The sequence below is a fragment of the Cicer arietinum genome, chromosome 8, assembly GCF_000331145.2.
Source record: "Cicer arietinum cultivar CDC Frontier isolate Library 1 chromosome 8, Cicar.CDCFrontier_v2.0, whole genome shotgun sequence".
Classification (NCBI taxonomy): domain Eukaryota; kingdom Viridiplantae; phylum Streptophyta; class Magnoliopsida; order Fabales; family Fabaceae; genus Cicer; species Cicer arietinum.
The window spans coordinates 3,224,164-3,246,036 of NC_021167.2; the positions used below are offsets into that span (position 1 = coordinate 3,224,164).

Sequence of the window (21,873 nt, forward strand, 5' to 3'; positions counted from 1 at the left end):
TTCATATTTTAAAGTAGAAAGTATGTGTTGTGATCACCATTTTGAAAAACATTTTAGCACCATTTTCGGCTATGATTATTTGTGCTATTGAAGCATTGTATTGTAGTGTAGTGTAGTTGTGTTTTGCTGAGAGACTATGGACAATGGTGGAAAAAGAAAAAGAGCCCATCTCTTTGGGCTCTTTCTTCGGAAAACAACAAATAAGAGAAAAGGTAAGGGGCCCGTTAGAATTAGAAGAGTAGAAAAATAGCTAAATTTTGTGAAGACATATAATAAGACTTTGTTTTCATTAATCAACCAATCAAGAAAAACAGCTTCTCTCTTTCATATCTTTCTCAACGTACTTCCGTTTTTGCAAAATCACTACAACAAATCACCGTTTTAATGGACCACATTGCACAAAGGTACTATTCATGTTATCTAACTAAAAATATTGGTATCAAGGTTGTTTCAAATATTGTCATAAAATATTACATGAGATTTGTTTTAGTACACAAAAAATTCTTATATATTCATTTGAGAATTGAGAGATAACATGTAATTTATCCATCTATCGATGTGTCTTTTATTATTAAAGATAAAACGGAAAACATCAACATACAAGACTTAAACACATACTACTTCAAAAATATTGTTTAAGGTCAGCATAATGGTGTCGTTTGTGGAGTAGAATGATCGAAATCAGGCACGAGGACTTATAGATCCATTAGTCCCTAGCCTTGACCGATGGATACTATTCATGTACAAAAAAAAGTATCACATTATTTAAAAATCAAAGGTAAAAGTAGTTTATAAATAATATTCACACGTTTTTATCGGTTGATGCGTCTTTTATTAAGGACAAAATTACAAGTGTTTATGCACAATACCCCGAAGAGGACAATACTTCAACAATGTGACTTGAGCACCAAACAATATTTACGCAAATTCAATTTTTGGGTCGAAGCTTGACAAAAGTCATTAGGGATATAACAAATAAAAATGTGATTTAGACATGATTTTAAATTGTAGTTGCAGTTACGTTGTGAACTTTTATGCTACAAAAAAATGTGATCAATGCAGCTTAAGTTGCGATTGTAATACCGTTGCAGAAACTTTAAAATCTATAATATTGAATTTACATGTGAAGTGCAATTGAATCCATAACCTCAACAATCAAAATTAAATCAAATGAAATACATTGAAATTTTTTGAATAAGGAGAATGTGAGTCCCCTCTTATCTAATTGTCCTTATAGAGTTAATAGGGCCGAAAGCATGGCTATTTCAATTAATTCGAAGAGAAAATGAGCACACACAAAAGAAAACAAGTCAATTATACTGTGCTGCTAGTTTTATGTCACAAACATAATTCTAGAAAAAGATAAAGTGCTACAAATCATTTAATTTTGGACTATGAATAGACTAAATGGTCCAATCCCATGACTAAATGCCAATAAATATTCTCAATCTTTGATATCCAAGTCAACAAAGTAGTGCCTTAAATAGAAGACCATTGTGTCTTCTTTTGTTGAAATAGGTTTCATTGATGTGGCAACATTGAATTAATTTGATAGCTTATACTCCTTTTTAAATTACTAGCAATCACAATTAAGAATCACATCATAAACTAAATGGCTGAATTAGCTCAACTAATTCTTCCTTTTTGTTCTGAAAAAAAAGGTTGTTTTATGCAAAAATTTAAAACTACTGCTTCATGACGCGTAAAGGTTCAATAACCCAATGATGCACTATGTTTTTCCCCAACTTGCAATTACTAGTTCACCTTGTCAAGTTCAATGGGAAAGGTCACCGACAAAGTGTAATAATCAGTGAGTACTAGTAGTAGTACAACAGGAAAGTCAACAAATGCATTTATCATCTATACGGTTCATTATTTTGTAGATAATGTATTTGTTGCTAAAGGGTCCACATAAAAAGCATGGTTAGATTCTTATGGCTTTATTGGAGTAATTTCAATGTTGTTTCAAAAGAGTTGGGAACATCCACATTTTATCATAGGGCAAGTTCTGATCTGGATTACATTGTGTATTATTAATATAAAGACTTGATTACTATCAATTCCATAATTTAAAATTTAAAATATATTTATATAACTTTTTTTAATTAATTGAGTTATTATATTATTTGTAATGATTAGAGGGAGTACATAAATAATTGACTATTTTGATGGATAGGATAAATAAAAAGAGAAGAAAAATTAGAACGAAAGAGAAGAGATAAAGAAAAAAAAAAAACAGAGAGATACTGATGGAGATAGAGAGGGAGATACATAAAAGAAGATAAAAATACTTACCTTTTCCAAATAGTCTAACAAAATAATCATATCTAATGTCAAAATGATTCTTAAGAACTCTCATTCGATTGTCAAATTATTTTGAGCTAAATGATTTCTCTTACATAGATAGCACTGGTGTGATATCCACGTAGAGTGCAAAATACTTAAGCTATTAGCTAAATGGCCTCTCTCAATTTTAGGCTTTTCCTTTAGTGTATACGAAATCTTTCAATTATTTTTAGCCAGAAACATATGCGGAAAAATAATTTTTTTTTAACATATTTTTATTACTTAAATATAATTTTAATATTTTATCTTTTAGTTAATATACATTTTATTTTTTATTTATTTAGGATATTTATCTTTTATAGATAGTATTTTTTTTTCTTAACTTTTTTAAACAACTGTATATATTTATTATCATGAATTATGAATCAATTGTATAAATTTATTGTGCAATATTAAAGGATGATGTGAAAATGCACTAAAGTTTGATAAATGTCATTCATATCAAAGAGTTTATATATGTTTCAAAACATGCAATATTTTTTTTTAAGGACAAATTTATTATTGAGTTAAATGAATATTTAAAAAAATAATAATATATTAGATACATATTGACAATTGTTAAAAGAAATTTCAAAGACTGAATGTTGTTATAACTTTTTATTGAAATGATTAAAATATATAACTTATAAAAAGATAAATTACCAAAATAAATCAAAATAAAGATAAATAACTAATCAAATATTACCTTAAAGATAAAAGTTCAATAGGATATTTAAGCTAATTTTTATTAAATTTTGTCACCAAGTATACACTCCCTCAGATCTCAATTACAAAAAATGTATATATACATCATCTACAAGAAAATATAAACAAAAATGATAGTTAAAAAATTGATGTATTTATGCTAATTTTTTAATTAAATACATCAATTTTTTACTATCATTTTTATTTATATTTTATTTCAAAAAATATATATTTATCGAGTAATTATTAGGGATGACAAAATAGTCCATGTGGATATCCACTCAAACCCGTTTGATTTGGGCGGATAAAACTTGCTTTGATTGAGTGCGAGTGCGAATTTTCTCTGAAATTAATTTTCGGAGGCGGAAAGAGGTTTAGGGTGATGATATCCACCCCGCAAACAATATTATAATAAATTTTGAATTTTCTATACATTTGTATATTAAATATACTTAATATTTTTTTAAATATTAAAAATGATAATCTTATTCTATAAAAAACAAATTTTTTATTTTATTATTATCTAATAATTATTATTTTATTATATTAATTATAATAGATATAACTTTTAAATTTATAATTTTATATATATATAAATAGGTGCGGGTGGAAAAACTCGAACTCTGTTGTGAACGAAGATGAGACCTAAATTTCACATACACTATGAAACGAGTGCAAATTTTCCCCAATAAATCAAATGCAAAAATGAAGGAGGCAAAATCTATATCCGACTCAACCTTGCTGCAATGCCTAATAATGATCTATAGAGATCCCAAATTTTCAAACATTTACTCACTATCTTATTTTTTTTTCTCTCTCTATATTTTACTATCATATATCAGATCACTTTTCATTTATTTATATTTTAAATATAGAGTATATGTATATAGGTGTGAGTGAGATATTTTCTATATTGTCCTTGAATATAAAGAAAAATGACCAGCAAAGGGGAGGGAATGGCGTTCATTTGATTAGTATTTGTTTAATTTAAATTAACCCTCAGGAACAATGTAAAGAGAAGAGACGAGACACCTGATTCTTCACGGCAAAGCAGAGCCAGAGGAACATATTCTTCCCAACCATTACTAACTTTTCTTTCTTTCAAAAAATATATATATTCTCGCACTACATTTTAGTGGTTGGAAATTAGTAGATTACAGTACATAAATGTCATTTTCCTTTTTAAGTATGGGGCATTCCATATTCTCTTTACCTAAGCTATAAGGCTCTATTACACAAAACACAAAAACAACACCTCGTTTTTCTCTTTTTTATTCTTCTATATATAATATACTTCAACTAATAGACAATAAGAGTAAAGAGTATTGGTTCTCACCCAGATTTCAAATTGAACCACACAAAACATAGTCAACTTATTCATCGAATCATCTTCTAATTGTTTCACACCTCTAATTAATCTTTACTACAAAAATATCATAGCTAGTCCAAAACTCTAAATTGTAATCTAATCTACCACAAACCAATCTTCAAGAATGATTCTTCTTCTGGAAGTAGTAGTATAATGCAATCCTATGTCTCTGTCTTGTTCTCCCTTTCTGGTTTCTCATGCAAAATTCTCATTGCTTAAAAGTAAACTTGCTTTTTTCAAAATACTCCAAATGCAAAACCACGTTTCCCTCCCCCTCCCACTCCACCCATCAATATCAAAACCGCTGAAGCATTGAATACACACTTTTTTCTCCCTCGTAATAATCTCAAAAAAACAACACACTTTGTAATACCTTCAACAACAAAAAGTGAACCATACCAAACCAAACTAACTGTCCCCATCTTCATGCATGAATAAAAGGATCCATCTCCATGCTTCACGAGAAAAAGCACTAGAAAGTGTATGACTCATACCAAACTATACCAACTTCTCCTACAATATAACTTCAGTACCATTCTCATCCTCCACTACCAAAATTGAACAACATGGAAAAAGAAAAACTCATTCTTCCATTTTTACTACTATCTTTACTCATGTATTCAAATGGAACCACCTTTTCAATTTCAAGAGACTATGAAATTCTTCTGCAAGTGAAGAACACTCAAATCGATGATCAAAACAAGAGTCTCAAAGACTGGTTACCAAACACACAACACAATCCTTGTAACTGGACAGGCATAACCTGCGATTCACGAAACAAATCAGTTGTAACAATCGACCTCACCGAGTTCGGTATCTACGGCGATTTCCCCTCTGGTTTTTGTCACATTCCAACTCTCCAAAACCTTTCACTTGGAACCAATTTTCTCGGCAATGTTCTTTCCTCACATTCCATACTACCCTGTTCTAATCTTCGTTTCTTAAACCTCTCCGACAACTTATTCGTCGGAACGTTACCGGAGTTTCCATCAGAAATCTTTGAACTAAGAACACTTGACCTCTCATTGAACAACTTCACCGGCGACATTCCGGTGAGTTTCGGCCGGTTTCCACTACTGAAAGTTCTGATTTTGTCTGGTAACCTTTTCACCGGAGCAATTCCTCCGTTTTTAAGTAACCTCAGTGAGTTAACTCGGTTTGAACTAGCTTACACAGAAACAATGAAACCTTCACCTTTACCTTCTGAAATAGGAAACCTTACGAAGCTAGAATTTCTCTATTTATCCAAAATAAACCTCATAGGAAACATACCAGACACAATTTTCAGTCTTATTTCCATCAAAAACTTCGATTTGTCACAAAACTCTTTGTCTGGTAAAATCCCAGAAACCATTTCAAGCTTGAAAACCATACAAAAAATTGAACTATTTGATAACAATCTTTCCGGTGAAATTCCAAAAGGTTTAAAAAACCTCACAAGTTTGTTTCTCTTAGACCTCTCTCAGAACGCTCTCACCGGAAATTTTCCAGAACAAATCGCTTCAATGAATCTCTCTGTTCTCAACTTAAACGACAATTTTCTCAGCGGTGAAGTTCCACAAATTTTAGCTTCAAATCAAAATTTGCAGCATCTGAATCTTTACAACAACAGCTTCTCAGGAAAACTTCCACAAGATCTCGGAAAAAACTCTGCGTTAATAGAAATCGATGTTTCAACTAATAACTTCATTGGAGAGTTACCAAAGTTTCTATGCCAAAGAAAAACTCTTCAGCGACTCATCACATTCAGAAACCGATTTTCTGGTCCTCTGCATGATGAATATAGCGAATGTGATTCTCTCAAATACGTAAGAATTGAAAACAACGAACTCTCTGGTTCAGTTTCACCGAGTTTCTGGAACCTTCCAAATGTTTATTTTCTGAAAATGGAACACAACAAGTTTCAAGGTTCAATCTCAAGTTCAATTTCCAAAGCCAAAGGAATCACAAAACTGCTTTTAGCCGGTAACCGGTTTACCGGTCAGTTTCCGAATGAAGTCTGCGAACTTATTCGGCTAGTTGAAATTGACATCGGAAACAACCGGTTTACCGGTGAAGTTCCAACCTGCATAACCGGTTTGAAAAAGTTGCAGAAACTTAAAATGCAGGAAAACATGTTCATCGGCGAGATTCCCGGTAACGTAACATCATGGACCGAGTTAACGGAGTTAAACCTTTCGCATAACCGGTTCACCGGTTCAATTCCACGTGAACTTGGTAATTTACCTGACTTAATATACCTTGATCTCGCCGTTAATTATTTAACGGGAAAAATTCCGGTGGAGTTAACGAATTTAACGTTGAATCAATTCAACGTTTCTGATAACAAATTGTACGGTGAAGTTCCTTCGGGTTTTAACCATCAAGTTTATTTATCGGGTTTAATGGGTAACCCGGGTTTATGTAGCCCCGTTATGAAAACCCTTCCTCGTTGTTCAAATCACAAACCCTTTTCCATTGTTGCTATAATCGTTTTAACTTTTTCTGTTGTTCTACTTTTTGTGTGTATTTTGTGGTTTTTGAAGAGAAAGTCGGGTACTTTAGTTGGAAAATCGAAACGGGCTTTTATGACAACCGCGTTTCAGAGAGTTGGGTTCAATGAGGAAGATATTGTTCCTTTTTTAACAAACGAGAATTTGATTGGAAGAGGGAGTTCGGGTCAGGTTTATAAGGTGAAAGTGAAAACGGGTCAGATAGTTGCGGTAAAAAAGCTTTGGGGTGGTGGTAAAAATAAACAAGATACTGAATCAGCATTTAAATCAGAGATTGAAACATTGGGTAGAATTAGACATGCTAATATAGTGAAACTGTTGTTTTGTTGTAGTGGTGATGATTTTAGAATATTGGTTTATGAGTATATGGAGAATGGTAGTTTGGGTGATGTATTGCATGAGGAGAAGTTTGGAGGGGTGTTAATGGATTGGTCTAAGAGATTTGGAATTGCTTTGGGTGCTTCTCAAGGGTTGGCTTATTTACACCATGATTGTGTTCCTGCTATTGTTCATAGGGATGTAAAGAGTAATAACATATTACTTGATCATGATTTTGTGCCTTGTCTGGCTGATTTTGGAATTGCTAAGACATTGATGCGTGAGGGAACTGAATGTGCTATGTCTAGAGTTGCCGGATCATATGGCTACATAGCTCCAGGTCAGTTTTATTAACTATTTCATCATTTATAATAAAAAATAGTAGTTTAAAATCTGATCTATTTAGAATAAATTTTTAATAAGATATTTCAACTGCTACTGTTGCAATAAAGATTTCGTGATTTCAACTATTACATATAAATGTTGTGTCACGGTTTAAATTAATCACAACATTACACAAATCTTGGTGTTGTTGATATCATTTGGTTTCGACCAAGGTATAGAAAATATATGTATTAGCATCTCTGGATGTTAGGACTCATTATTTGTAATCCAAAATTTATGGTAATGTTAGGACTTATTGTTTGGAGAACTTGATTGGTACTAATATGTACGTAATTGATGTAATTGCAGAGTATGCTTATACATTGAAAGTGACTGAGAAGAGTGATGTGTATAGTTTTGGTGTTGTGCTGATGGAATTGATCACTGGGAAGAGGCCAAATGACTCTAGTTTTGGTGAGAACAAAGATATTGTGAAGTGGGTCACTGAGACTGCTTTATCATCATCTCATGGAGATTGTATTACTTGGACCAAGATTGTGGACCCAAGATTGAACTTAGATACTTGTCATTATGAAGATGTTGAGAAGGTGTTGAATGTGGCTCTACTTTGCACCTCAGCATTTCCAATTAGTAGACCTTCAATGAGAAGGGTGGTTGAATTGCTCAAAGACCATAAATTGGCTCGACCCAAGTCATGAAATTCAATTGGGCTTTTCAAGATCTCTAGTTTGTATGATGGAAAACTTTCAAATTTTGAAGGAAGTTTTCAATATATCTTTCATTGAGGAATTAAATTGCTTTTATTAGTGATCGAATAAACTCTCACTGTATGTAAATCTTCTTGTATAGATGGGGAGTTAAGCTTCATCCATAAAAAAGAATGTAAACTATTTCCTCTATCACAATAAATTACGCTTAAAGTTTTTTCACAAGTACTAAACATATAATAATATAATAATTAGAAAAAATAGATAATTCATTTTAACAAATTACTCATCTTAATTATCGATGAGTTTTTTTACTATTATTAATGTAAGTACAATAATATTTTGTAAGTTATACACATAAGAATTATTGAATGATAGTGTATAAAAAAAGTTGCATTAAAATTTGAAAACTGACATTTATTTTAATACAAATTATTTTTATAAAAATGATATTTATTGTGAGACTGAGAAAATACAACTTAATCTATCTAATTATAATAATTCCTACATTTTATACGTAGTTGTTTCTGAAAGATCGACATACTATCATTAGTATTGATATAACCTAAAATTTGGCAGGGTATATTGTCTTAATTCTTAAATAACATCTATTCTTTCTTGAGATAATTTGTTTTCTTAAACACAAGCATGTAATTGCTTAAGTAAAGGAAGTGTTTTTTCCTCTATCTTTTCCTCATGAACCATTGGTTTTCTAACAAGAAATAATGAAGTAGCTTAAAGCTGAAATTGACAATAAAACCTACAAAAATACAAAGTTTTAAAATGCCGACTTTAACAAAATCTCATGATAAATAATAATAAAAATATATATTAAATGATATATATATATATATATATATATATATATAATATTTTTAATATAGATTTACAAATTAAACACTATCAAGTCAAATTAATGTAGATGGTTTTTTTTTAATCTAAGAAGAAATATTAAATTAAATCATACAATTATAAAATCTCGAGTTTGAATTCAAAATCCAACCTAATTATTTGTTAATTAAGGTAAAGTTTAAAGACATTTTAAATGAATTTTAATATCGTTGAGAAACTAACGAATTTAATGAATTAATTTATTACATTTAAAATACAAGTATGTATATCACTTATTTAAATCAATATATTTTATTTTGCAGGAACTAAATTAATATTTTTCTTTTTTTATGGGAAAGACTAAAGTGTCATTTAAGTTTTTATAAAATGTCACATATTTAAGTTAACTAAGGCCGATAATGTCTTAAGTGTCCATATCACTAATTCACATATATTTGTTTGTTGTAAATTGACTATCTTCCAATCCTTCAAGTCAAATAGGACTAGAATAGAATAAAAGACAAAATTATTAATGTAATAGAATTTAACCTCTGAATTTTTAGTTAAATTAAAAGAGACTTAAATCATCTTATCTAAATACTATTAAAGTTCGCATATGATTAAATAGTTATTCAAAGGCAAAATTATTCTAATTTCTTTTTATAATAAACTAAAAAAATTATTTTAGTTATGGAAAATTAATATATCCACTTTGAAGAAATAAAAATTAATTTTAAAAATACAAAATTAATTTTAATATGTTTAGATATTATCAATCTATAAATTATTTTTATATTAAAATTTATTATTTAATTTACTTTTACTTAAATATATCAAAACATAAATCATCTAAAATTTAAATAATTTTTAATTAAAATCAATTATAATCTCCGTCTTAAAAAGAAATAAAACAAAGAAGATAGCTAGCCGTGTGTTTCTACGCGCTCCAAAAGTCACACAACATTCAAATCAAGTACACTTTCTAGTTTCTACACCACACTTCGTTTTTCGTCTATTATATGATTTGGTCAGCGAACACAAACAAAAATTGTTCAGTACTCTTTTTGTTTTTGGTACAAAAGATTGTTCAGTACTCTAGAGACGATTGAAGAATGCATGAGAGAAGCCTCTTCATTTTCCATCTAATACCCATCCCTTCATTCTAGCTTCTACTTGCAACACTTCTTAATCAATCAAACAACTCATTGTTCTTCAACAACATGGATAACAATCCCCCATTTCTTCAACCCCAGGTTTTAAATCCTTTTTTTTCTCTCTCAATCTTTTGTGGTTTCAACAACACATTCCTTAATTAGATCAATATTCTGTATTTTAATTTTCTTCTTGGAGGTTATTTTGTCATCAAATGTAAGGGTTCAATCATAAATGCAAAAGCATCAAAATTTTGTATATTGCAATTTCAATAGTTTAATCAAATTGAATAGTTTAACCACCCATTTTTGTGTAGTATTAATTAAGATTAATATGAATATGGTGATGATTAACAGAACACACGAGACAAAGCTGCGACAAGGATGACTATTGACATTAATAGTACCAACTTTAGTACTTCAAACGACAATGTGCCTAACTCAAATCAGCAACAACAACCGCCGCCGCCGTTACCACATCCACAACAAGGTCATGCATTTGCACACTCACCATTTCCCTTTTGGATGCCTCAAGTGGTTGCTCCTGCTGTACATGGAGGAGGTAGTTCCTCAACAACCCAGACCATTGGATACACATATTCTTGCTATCCAGGTTTGTAAGCTACTTTTCCAGAATTTCTTTATACAATTTTATAGGTGTGTGTATGTTTGGTTTTGAGGTGACAAAATTGATCTTGATTGAATTGTGTTTTTTAAATTGATTTTAGTTCAAAGTGAGTAAACTCAAAGTTATTTATTTATGTTTAGATTAGAATTGCTTTTGTGTGTGTATATATGTCAATAAATTTGAGAATTGACTCTGGTTACCGCATAAATTAGCAATATTAATAAAATTTATTTTGGGACCAGAATCAATCAATTCTAAAGTTGGAAGCCAAACTTAATCATTTATTGTCGTTAGACTAACCCAAACATAACCCAAATGTGATTATAGGAGTCACAAACATGTAACCAAACATAGGCCAAGTTTTGTTATGGAAATAGGAGTTCTTTCCTGTCATTTTTCTATTGTAACTAGTGGAGAATATTTGAATTCAATGTATAGTATATGTATTTGAACACTGTGATCTGTACTAGCTGATGCATCATTTTATATTGTTATACATTTTTGTGGGTTACTCAACTGTGTAAAATAAACATAAACACGTATGTAACTTTAAGATATAAAGTTTGAGACCTCGTTTGCAGCTGCTTGGAATCAATCTGTTCATTTGGCTCAGATGCATCAATTACAGCATCCTTATGTTCCCAATTTTGTTGGAACCTCTAGCTTTTCTTCAGAAACTCCTAACATACCTGGAGAGAGTTCCTTGCAAATAGAAAACATCAAACAACATGAAAATCTTTCTCCGAAGCACAAGAAACTTTGGGAAGAGCAGGTCAATACCTTTTTTGCCAAGTCTCATAATCAAGTTATGCTCATTATGGTTTCTTGTACCTTGATTAGAAATATGAACAAGTTTACTCTTGCAGTTAATGAAGAATTTTCAGCTCCGGAATACGGTAAGTAGATTGCAAGATGAAGTTTCGAATTACAACTATCGACTAACTAAGATTGAAGAAGAACTTTCATCACTCAAACTTAAAGCGGAAAAGTCTACCAATGAAACTGTAAGGAAAGAAGTTTCACCACTCGAACATAGAGCAGAAAGGTCCGTCGATGAAGCTGTGAGGATAGAATTTTTATCACTCAAACATCAAGCGGAAAAGCCTACCAATGAAACTGTGGAGACTATCCCGGTCAGAACAGAACAACCACGAAAGAGAGGGAGGCCACGTAAGCTGTCAATACCTTCAACAGATGCACCACACGAGTCTCAATCTCGAGCTATTGGGAAAAGCCCCGCACCGAGTAAGCCTCAGTTTAAGTCTAAAGAACCCATCTTTGAAAAAGTTATCCTTAAAGAAAGAACATTTCCTTCTACTGCATGCGGAGGCCAAGTTAATCAGGGAAGTCATGGAGGACCCAGTTTGGGACCTTACGTTAATTTTGAACCATCAAAGCCAGATAAAGGGTTGAGCATGGGTGTTCCAGATCAATGTAATTTGCAGTTTTACGCACAACATTTGCGGAATTCTGGGAAGATTTATGGAACTCCTTCTCCATACCCTACTAGGCCTGTGTTAAGTTTAGTCAATAAAAATGTATTCTATAAACGTAGTTTCATACCAAATGTTGCAAATGAAGAGGGTGCTTCAAAAGAGCATGAAGATGAAAATGAGGAAGAAGTGAGAGATGATGAAGACACTTGTTCTGCTGCCTAAGAGATTGGTGTAACAAAAGATGAATATTGCCAAAGCAAGTTTTTCAATTTTGAAAAGTTATGCATCTACTTAACAATTGTTAATAGTACTTTTAGGAGAAGTTACTTGCATCTAGTTTCCTAACAATAGATTTGTTGGATTATGGGACCACTATGTTCAATTGTGATAATCTTCTAGCTAGGTGGGTTACCTAGAATTTTTGGTAAATTTTCATTACTAATATTTTGCCATACCAATCAAGGGATTCCATTTTTTGCACTTTATGATTTGAATTACTCAATTATGCTAACAGGTTTTTTTGTCTATGACTTTGTCGCATCAATTAACAATTGCTATGACTTTGTCTACATTAGGTCGATGTCAAGCTAAACTTTTTTTTTTTAATAAATAATATTAATTTTTTTTAGTAGTCTATTTTTTTGCTGTCCAAATGAAATAGGAAAAATATTTGCACATAAATAGGTAGACCTTAGGGATATTTAGAAGTCTATTTATTATTTAAAAAACCAACATACTGTACGATACTATATTGAATTAAATTCTAAGTTTTTTAAAAATTTAAAATTTTAGATCTTTAAATTACATTAAACCTATTTTGAAAATTTGAAATAATTTATTCAATTGAATTTAAATTTTGTTAATTTTTTCTAAAATTTAAATATATTATATGATGTTATTAATTTTTAAATAACTATTTATTTATTGAAAAAAATTATATTTATTGATTCAAATGGTAGAATACTTTAATACAATATAATTTCAAATTTGTTGCTAAAGAATATAAAACAGCATCATAGCATAAAACAACACAACAGCGTGCTTACAAATATAATAAAATTTGTGTCATAAATATCTATATCTCTGAATATGTAGCATTGACGACACCAAAGTCTTTGATTGAAATTTGTAATCAATCAAATTACTTTGTCAATCTAAACCAAATCGAAACATCGCACCAAACTAGGAAAATAAAAAACGTTGTACAAAGACGGAAAAATAGAAAAAACGTTGTACTCAAATGACAAAATCATAACAACAAAGTACAAAAGAAAAACTAAATTTATTTTGAAACAACTTATTTAGATAAAATAAATTAAAAAAACGATTGAATGTATGATTATAAAGTGAAAGATAGTCTTAAATCACCTCTCTTTAACATATGAATAAAAAGATAGTGTAATTTTCATCCGTACTCTCTCTTTCAACATTTCTCCTATCTCCATCTCTATTTCCAACCACAAATAGATTATCTCTCGTCTTTATTCTTACAGATCCCGTGATCCATTGTTATGACAAAATTAAAATCAACATTTATTTTTATGAAGAATTTCATTCTACTTATTTTTTTAAAATAATCTATTATATATTATACTTTATATAAATAAAGAGGATATAATCTCATATTCAAATAATTATAGTGATATTAATTATATTTTAAAAATATATATCCTTTTTCTGCCTAGCTTATTTTTTTATTCTTAAATTACCCAAGTGACCAAACTGTAGCTGAGTATATTTCTATCTTCTCCTCCGCCCAATTATAAGAATTCATATGGTCAATCTTTTTTATTTTTTGGTACAAATTATAAGACCATTCTTTATCGAGAAGAATGGGATCATCTGATTCATTTAATTTAAAAAAAGCCATGGATGGACATTCTACTATATTATATATGAGAATATATCCTTTCTCTATTGACATTATTTCCTAAAACAAAAATGTGAGATTTTCAAAATAGAGACGTAATTAATTATTAGGAAAAAAAAGCCTAGAAACCTTATTTACACATTACAATCACAATTCTCATGAAAAGGAAGATCAATTATAAGATAGGGACAAAATCAGAAAACATATAAAATGAAGAGAAAAAAAATTAAATTTAACAAGTTTCATATAATTTATGGTATTAATTTAAATTTAATTTGAAAAAACTAAATTATTAAAGGTAAATTTGTCAAAAAAATCCCATTCAAAATAAGGAGTCTTCATATAATAATATTAATATTAATGTATAAAATGGGTATTAATGTACTGGTCTATTTGCTTTTATCCATAAAATAATAGAAGTTACAAAAATTTATATAATTTGCAAAGTAAAGTTAAAAGAAAAAAGTTACATCAAAATTTATTATGTTTTTATTTTATTTTTTTGTACATTAAATGGCTTTAATTATTCTTTAATTAATTAACGGTGTAGATATTTATTTTAAAATTATCATTTAATTGATTAAAGAAGATTATAACTTTAAATAAAATTATTTAAATGAGGATTAAATTGAAATAAAAATCAAAGAACACAATTCAAATGGAACTAAAATGACATTTTTTTAATATATATATTTTACATAAAACATATTTCAAATTTATTAAATCGGTCAATAACGCAAATTAAATCTATTAAAAAATAGTAGATTTTTTTGAATTAAATAAAAGTATATTAAAGTAATAGTATTAAATAGTTGAAAAAGAATAACATTAAATAATTAAAAATAGAGTCAAAGTGTCCCTTTCATTCTCTCTCTATATCTAAATCTTATTCTGAGTACGCATAGTAGTGATGAGATAACTACGTAAATAACGCAATACAACAACAAATCTGAGAATGAGCAGCGTTACAAAGGAAGAAGAAGAGATCCGAAGAACAAAACCAAAACCAAATTCAAAACCACCAAGACCCAAACGAATAATCTTCTCATTTGAATCATACGCTAACGATCTCATACAACGCATGAAATCCTCCAATGTTGTAATCGAACAAGGACTATCTGACACAGAATTCTCATCACTGGAATCTAAATTCAACTTCACATTTCCACCAGACCTTCGTTTAATCCTCCAACAAGGTCTACCAATCTCTCCCGGTTTTCCCAACTGGCGTTCCGCTTCACAACAACAGCTTCGAATTCTTCTCGACCTACCACTCTCTTCCATCCTTCGTACTGTCTCCAATAACCGTTTCTGGCATCCTTCCTGGGGCCCACTTCCGAAAGATGCGGCTCAATCCATTCAAACTATTTTGGACGCTGTGCCACGTCTTGTTCCTATTTACCAAAGTTATTATATACCTTCGTCGCCTAACGTCATCGGGAATCCTATTTTTTATGTGGATCACGGTGGTCACGTTCGTTTGGATAGCTTCGATGTTGCCGGATTTGTTCGTCGTGCAGAGTTTTTGTCGGGGGTTGAGGCGGTGGAGCCAGTTTGGGCGGCGACGAAGGCGAGGACGATTGAATTTTGGTCGGAGATGGCAGATGGGAGAGGGTGGAAATGGTGGTGGGATGAACGAAAAGGAGAATTGGGGGAGTGTATGGATGACGTGTTGCGGAAATTGAGGGAAGGAGGGTGGAAAGAGGAAGAGATACGCGATATGATGATGATGATGAAGGTGAATCAATATGAACAAGATAAACGTGTTTTCAAAGATAAAAAGGAGATAGTGGAGCACGTGCACGTGCACGTGAGAGATTTATCGTTGATGTTGTTGCGTGGAGGATGGAGTAGGGAAGATGTGCTCTACTCACTCGGGGTTCAAGTTCAGGAACAAAATTCGTTCTTGGATTTGGAATTTTAATTCAAAATCAATTACAATTGAGCTTCGTAGATACATTTTTTATATTTTTTCTGTAATATCATTGTTTAGTAGAGTACAAAAAAGAGATGATATTTGTTTTGGTAGACAACAAAACTATGGGACCAAATGAATTGGTGTTTCGTATGACAGGATATTTGGTGCTTCATTTATTAATGGCCTCCATAGAATAAATTGATTATTCTTGTGTTAGTCTTTAATTATAAATTTTCATTGTTGTTTTCACATAGACTAATAAAAGTAGATAATGAATTTTATATATCAATTTATTTGTTTGGGTCTATAGACGAGTAGTAACCATCACTTAACAACTCTGAATGAAATGATTTTTTCTTGTGCAAAAACAAAATTGAAGCCATTGATTTTACGTGGCTCATCACCATCTATATTGCTACTTTTAAGCCGAGAAATGTATCATGTTTTTGGATGATCTATTTCCTCCTACAATATACTATCTCTTATTTTATTTATTATTTCTCTTTCATCTTTCTCTTATAAAATACACTATTATAATTACTGTGACTTTTTCGCCACAAAAATAGCGATCATGCGAGTTTGAGAAAATGACGAGTATTTAGCAGTTTGTGTGTAGGGAGGGAGGTTGTTTAGTTTAGTAGAATTTGGTCCAACAATCAGCATGGGATTTATAAACGTAATTATTCTTGTTTGTTTATATATAGTTTCTAGAATAATTTTTGGGAATGCAATGATGCAAAGCCTGGTTGACTATAGACCTATAGAAAATGGTGCCCAATTTATGCAACTGACTCCTGGTGATCCATTCAATGTTTTCGAAAATGTATATACTTCGTCCGTTTGTTTTTAAATATCGTTTTCGTGTTATTTACATACAATGAAAAATAAATTAAAACTTCTGAAGAAATAATTGTCTTTTCTATAACATCTTTATTTATTTATTTATTTATTATTTCATTATAATATTTTGCTCTATATAATAAAACATTTAAATATATTATTGACAATAGTTAATTTTACATGGATATTCGAAAGAAAAAAAATACCAATAATTTTCTTTTATAAAAGTGACAAGTAAAAAATGGAAAGAGATATTACAAAATTTTCAACTTAGTCTCACATTATTAATGTAAAGAAACATTACTAATGGTAATGTAAAGAAAGAGCGTTATAGTATAATGGTAATGTAAAGAAACACGTGAATACATTCCTATAACTTTGAAATAAATTGAATATTTACTCTATTATCAATTGTCTTGTCTTCATCTAAAAATTACTCAACACAACGTTGTTACTCTTTCAAATTTGTTTTTTTGTTTCTTTTGTTTTTGTAAGAACACATATTTTATTTACTTGTCGTTTTTACAGTTCTATACATCATTATTTATCATAATTTGCTTCAAATTTTTATTTATAATATATTTAAAAAATCACATTTTTAAAGAAAATTATATATTTCTCATTTAACTATCTGACTAGTGAAAGACCATCTTCTATCTAGTTTATCGATAAAAAAATATTTGTGCAATTGTCTTGTCTTCATCTAAAAATTTATCAACACAACGTTGTTACTCTTTCAAATTTGTTTTTTTGTTTCTTTTGTTTTTGTAAGAACACATATTTTATTTACTTGTCGTTTTTACAGTTCTATACATCATTATTTATCATAATTTGCTTCAAATTTTTATTTATAATATATTTAAAAAATCACATTTTTAAAGAAAATTATATATTTCTCATTTAACTATCTGACTAGTGAAAGACCATCTTCTATCTAGTTTATCGATAAAAAAATATTTGTGCAATTGTCTTGTCTTCATCTAAAAATTTATCAACACAACGTTGTTACTCTTTCAAATTTGTTTTTTTGTTTCTTTTGTTTTTGTAAGAACACATATTTTATTTACTTGTCGTTTTTACAGTTCTATACATCATTATTTATCATAATTTGCTTCAAATTTTTATTTATAATATATTTAAAAAATCACATTTTTAAAGAAAATTATATATTTCTCATTTAACTATCTGACTAGTGAAAGACCATCTTCTATCTAGTTTATCGATAAAAAAATATTTGTGCAATTTATAGAGAGTATTGTAGTTTAGTCCAAAATTTTATGTAAAAGATATTGAAAATCACAATAGTTATGTAATATATATATATATATAATTAATTGATTAATGAAATATTACATTCTAACTAATTGATCGGTTAAAAACATTTATTTTGTGTATAATTTAAATTAATAAATTATTATTTATTGATTATATTTTATTAATTTTTTAACTCAACTCATTCAAAATAAAAATTTTATCTATAAAAAAATACTATATAAAAAGTTTTAAGATTAATTTATGCCCTTAAGAATAAAAATAGTATTTTACACCACATTTAATACCAAAACTTGCCCTTCTTAAAAGGCTTATCTCGAACGTTTCCTCCCAATATCCAAACACAACTAAGTGACTTATAGGGTATGGAAATGTCTCTAATGAGTCTGTCCTTAAAGTTTGTCATAGCTTTCTGTTCCATTGTCCAAACACAATTAGTTCACTTAAAAATATAGAATGGAAATATTATCTCACATAATTTATGATAAATCAATACTTAAAAATTGTTTCAGATACTAACAATAATTGTTACGACTCTCTGTATTTATAAATCTATAGTATACTCATATTCACAAATGAAATATTAATTCTTTTGTATAGATTTGACAACAACAAAAACAATGGTATACTCATATTCACAAATGAAACATTACTTTTTTTGACGTTGGTTTAACACAAAACAAAGAGCACACATATCAATACCTCAAAACTAAACTTTTATATGTTCTATATTGTTTTATTGAATCATCAGCAATAACATCACTCTTTCAATTGTAAATTTTATAAATAATGCTAAATTTATATTTAAATATGACAATATTAATCATCGTAAAAATTTCTAACATTTTCACATAAACTACACTTGATATTATCCACCATGGTAATTATTCAACCCGTGATGAAAATATGAAATATAAATAAAATTATCACATATTTTTGTAGAGTAAAATATAAATAATATTAAATAATTTAAATTTTTAGATTGAAAATTTTAATTTAAAAAAATAAATTTTGTTTTAAAATTAATTTAATTGTAGTTTTGATTAATCTATCTCTACCAATTCATGAATTTGATTTATTAATTTAATTGTGTGCATCAAAATGAAATTAGATATATCACCACCAGACCTAACGGTTGAGTTGAGTGTGTTGACGCGTCCAAAAATCATCCTTTCAATTTAACTAAACCGACAACAAGTGACTTAATCCCTGAAACTTTGGAAACCCTTTCTTCTCAATTGCGCATTCTTCATCAAAAACCCACAAAGATAAAACCACTCTTTCTCAATTAATCAGTTCCTATTTCTCTTTCTCCAACCAAAATCAATAACAAACAAAAACTCAAAACCTTCTCAAACGACCCAATGACCTCAAAGCTAGTTGCTTCCACTCTCCGTCAACATCTCACCAAAAATACAAATCTCCTCCGCCGCCACCCACTTTCCACAGCCACCGCAGCAGCCTTAACGGCGGAACCCCAAACCCATGAAGAAACCGGTGGAATCACGATGAAGGGTGTCAAAATCTCCGGCAGACCCCTTTACCTAGACGTTCAAGCCACGTCACCTGTTGACCCTCGTGTCCTCGACGCTATGCTTCCTTTCTATCTCTCTCGCTATGGAAACCCTCACTCTCGCACTCATTTCTACGGTTGGGAATCCGATAACGCCGTCGAACACGCTCGTTCTCAGGTGGCTTCTCTCATCGGAGCTTCACCTAAAGAAATCGTTTTTACCTCCGGTGCTACTGAATCCAACAATATTTCGATCAAGGGTGTTATGCATTTCTACAAGGAGAAGAAAAAACACGTGATAACCACGCAAACGGAACATAAGTGTGTTCTTGATTCTTGTCGTCATCTTCAACAGGAGGGTTTTGATGTTACTTATCTTCCTGTTGAGTCTGATGGGTTGGTTGATTTGGAGAAGCTTAGGGATTCTATTAGGCCTGATACTGGTCTTGTTTCTGTTATGGCTGTGAATAATGAGATTGGTGTTGTTCAACCTATGGAGGAAATTGGAAAGATTTGTAAGGAGTTTAATGTTCCTTTTCATACTGATGCAGCTCAAGCTTTAGGGAAGATTCATGTTGATGTTGATAAGTGGAACGTGAGTTTGATGTCGTTGAGTGGTCATAAGATTTATGGGCCAAAAGGGGTTGGAGCTTTGTATCTTAGGAGGAGACCTAGGATTCGTGTCGAGCCTCAGATGAATGGTGGTGGACAAGAGAGAGGGATTCGGAGCGGGACTTTGGCTACACCTTTGGTTGTTGGAATGGGTGCTGCTTGTGAGGTTGCTATGAAGGAAATGGAATATGATGAGAAGAGGATTTCAGCGTTGCAGCAACGGTTGCTTAATGGGATTAGAGAGAAACTTGATGGGGTGGTTGTGAATGGAAGTATGGAAAGGCGATATGTTGGGAATCTCAATTTGTCGTTTGCTTATGTTGAAGGGGAGAGTTTGCTTATGGGGTTGAAGGAGGTTGCTGTGTCTAGTGGTAGTGCTTGTACTAGTGCTAGTTTAGAGCCTTCTTATGTTTTGAGGGCATTGGGAGTGGAAGAGGATATGGCTCATACTTCTATTAGGTTTGGTATTGGGAGGTTCACTACCGAGGCTGAAATTGATAGGGCGGTTCATCTCACGGTTCAACAGGTCGAGAAGCTGAGGGAAATGAGTCCACTTTATGAAATGGTGAAGGAAGGCATCAACATCAAGGATATTCAATGGTCACAGCACTGATTATTGGTCAGTTTTTGGAAGCCTTTTTATAGTTATTTTGACATTACTTATAGTGATTTAGGATGAAGCGTGCTCATAGATGGTTATGTATTATAATAAGTTAATCACTATATGGTATTATTATATGCATTTTATTGACAAGTACCTAAATTAGATTGTGATGACAGAACAGAATAAAAACTCATGTTTATAACTTGTTGTCAAGTTTTGATTTAGTTTGTTTGCTTTGTGCATTGCTGAATTTGGAATATGTATTCCCCATTACATATGGTGTATTCTTGTTTTCTCGTAGATTTAACTTTTCATTCTGTTTGATTGTTATTTATGTCAGCTAAAATATGTGAACAAATTAGTGAATTATAAATAAATACACAGCCGGCTGATATCTATGAAAATGCTGTGTTTTGAAGACTATAAATGTATTGTGAGGTGTTTTCGGTATGTGTGAGCAGTGTTGGTGATGGCAGAAGGCCACAAATCTGCCATATAAACACACCATTGCAGCCTATGGCGTCACCATGGTGGGCATTCCTTCACAAATTGTCTATGGCGGTTGTCCAAAAATCTGCCACGCCATTCTGCCGTGGCCAACATTTAACAACACTGTGCGTGAGAGATTACAGTTTCTAGAGGGTTTCGGCCAGTGTTAAAATTTTCGATGTCTGAGGGAGCACTTTTAGAATTTTAGGGACGATTGTGCATTTTTGCAAAATTGTCATTTTGCTCCCTCTTCTTTGGAGAGGAATGTGCAGTGCTAAGAAAACGGATCCAAGGCAATTGTTAGTATGCTGTGAATCTGTGTTTGTTAAACGAATCTGGTGGCATCAATGTCGCTTCTATGAATTAATGTAAGTTCGGTAAAAATATTTACTGTCTTTGTCATAAATCGTAGTTGATCAACATCGACAGGCAGAAGGTTGACGAAAGA

General features: G+C 30.8%; 4 protein-coding genes across 4 annotated transcripts in view; all 4 read left to right on the plus strand.

Annotated features, from left to right (window-relative positions):
- The first annotated feature begins 4,162 nt into the window (after positions 1 to 4,162).
- LOC101509045 (LRR receptor-like serine/threonine-protein kinase HSL2) lies at positions 4,163 to 8,486 on the plus strand. Its single transcript, XM_004511742.4, has 2 exons — positions 4,163 to 7,549; positions 7,903 to 8,486. Exons 1-2 carry the CDS (start codon positions 4,966 to 4,968, stop codon positions 8,250 to 8,252), a joined length of 2,934 nt encoding a protein of 977 aa, XP_004511799.1. The 5' UTR covers positions 4,163 to 4,965; the 3' UTR covers positions 8,253 to 8,486.
- Positions 8,487 to 10,160: 1,674 nt separating this feature from the next.
- Positions 10,161 to 12,765, plus strand: LOC105852670 (uncharacterized). Its single transcript, XM_012719039.3, has 4 exons — positions 10,161 to 10,345; positions 10,601 to 10,856; positions 11,453 to 11,643; positions 11,738 to 12,765. The coding sequence occupies exons 1-4, from the start codon at positions 10,313 to 10,315 to the stop codon at positions 12,527 to 12,529; spliced, it is 1,272 nt and encodes a 423-aa protein (XP_012574493.1). The 5' UTR covers positions 10,161 to 10,312; the 3' UTR covers positions 12,530 to 12,765.
- A 2,339-nt stretch (positions 12,766 to 15,104) lies between these two features.
- Positions 15,105 to 16,322, plus strand: LOC101499545 (uncharacterized). The gene has a single exon (XM_004512150.4). It carries the CDS (start codon positions 15,133 to 15,135, stop codon positions 16,099 to 16,101), a length of 969 nt encoding a protein of 322 aa, XP_004512207.1. The 5' UTR covers positions 15,105 to 15,132; the 3' UTR covers positions 16,102 to 16,322.
- A 3,108-nt stretch (positions 16,323 to 19,430) lies between these two features.
- Positions 19,431 to 21,873, plus strand: part of LOC101509367 (cysteine desulfurase, mitochondrial) — a 3,006-nt gene continuing 563 nt past the window's right edge. Inside the window, exon 1 of the mRNA XM_004511743.4 lies at positions 19,431 to 20,951. Coding sequence (XP_004511800.1) covers positions 19,572 to 20,945 — 1,374 coding nt within the window. The 5' untranslated portion in view covers positions 19,431 to 19,571 and the 3' untranslated portion in view covers positions 20,946 to 20,951. The remainder of the gene's footprint in view (positions 20,952 to 21,873) is intronic.

Bases quoted from the DNA above. Each gene is read 5' to 3' on its own strand.
- LOC101509045 (XM_004511742.4), top strand. From the start codon at position 4,966: ATGGAAAAAGAAAAACTCATTCTTCCATTTTTACTACTATCTTTACTC. The intron at 7,550-7,902 runs GTCAGTTTTATT...ATGTAATTGCAG, and splicing joins ATATGGCTACATAGCTCCAG to AGTATGCTTATACATTGAAA.
- LOC105852670 (XM_012719039.3), top strand. From the start codon at position 10,313: ATGGATAACAATCCCCCATTTCTTCAACCCCAG. The intron at 10,857-11,452 runs GTTTGTAAGCTA...CCTCGTTTGCAG, and splicing joins CACATATTCTTGCTATCCAG to CTGCTTGGAATCAATCTGTT. The intron at 11,644-11,737 runs GTCAATACCTTT...TTACTCTTGCAG, and splicing joins AGAAACTTTGGGAAGAGCAG to TTAATGAAGAATTTTCAGCT.
- LOC101499545 (XM_004512150.4), top strand. From the start codon at position 15,133: ATGAGCAGCGTTACAAAGGAAGAAGAAGAGATCCGAAGAACAAAACCA.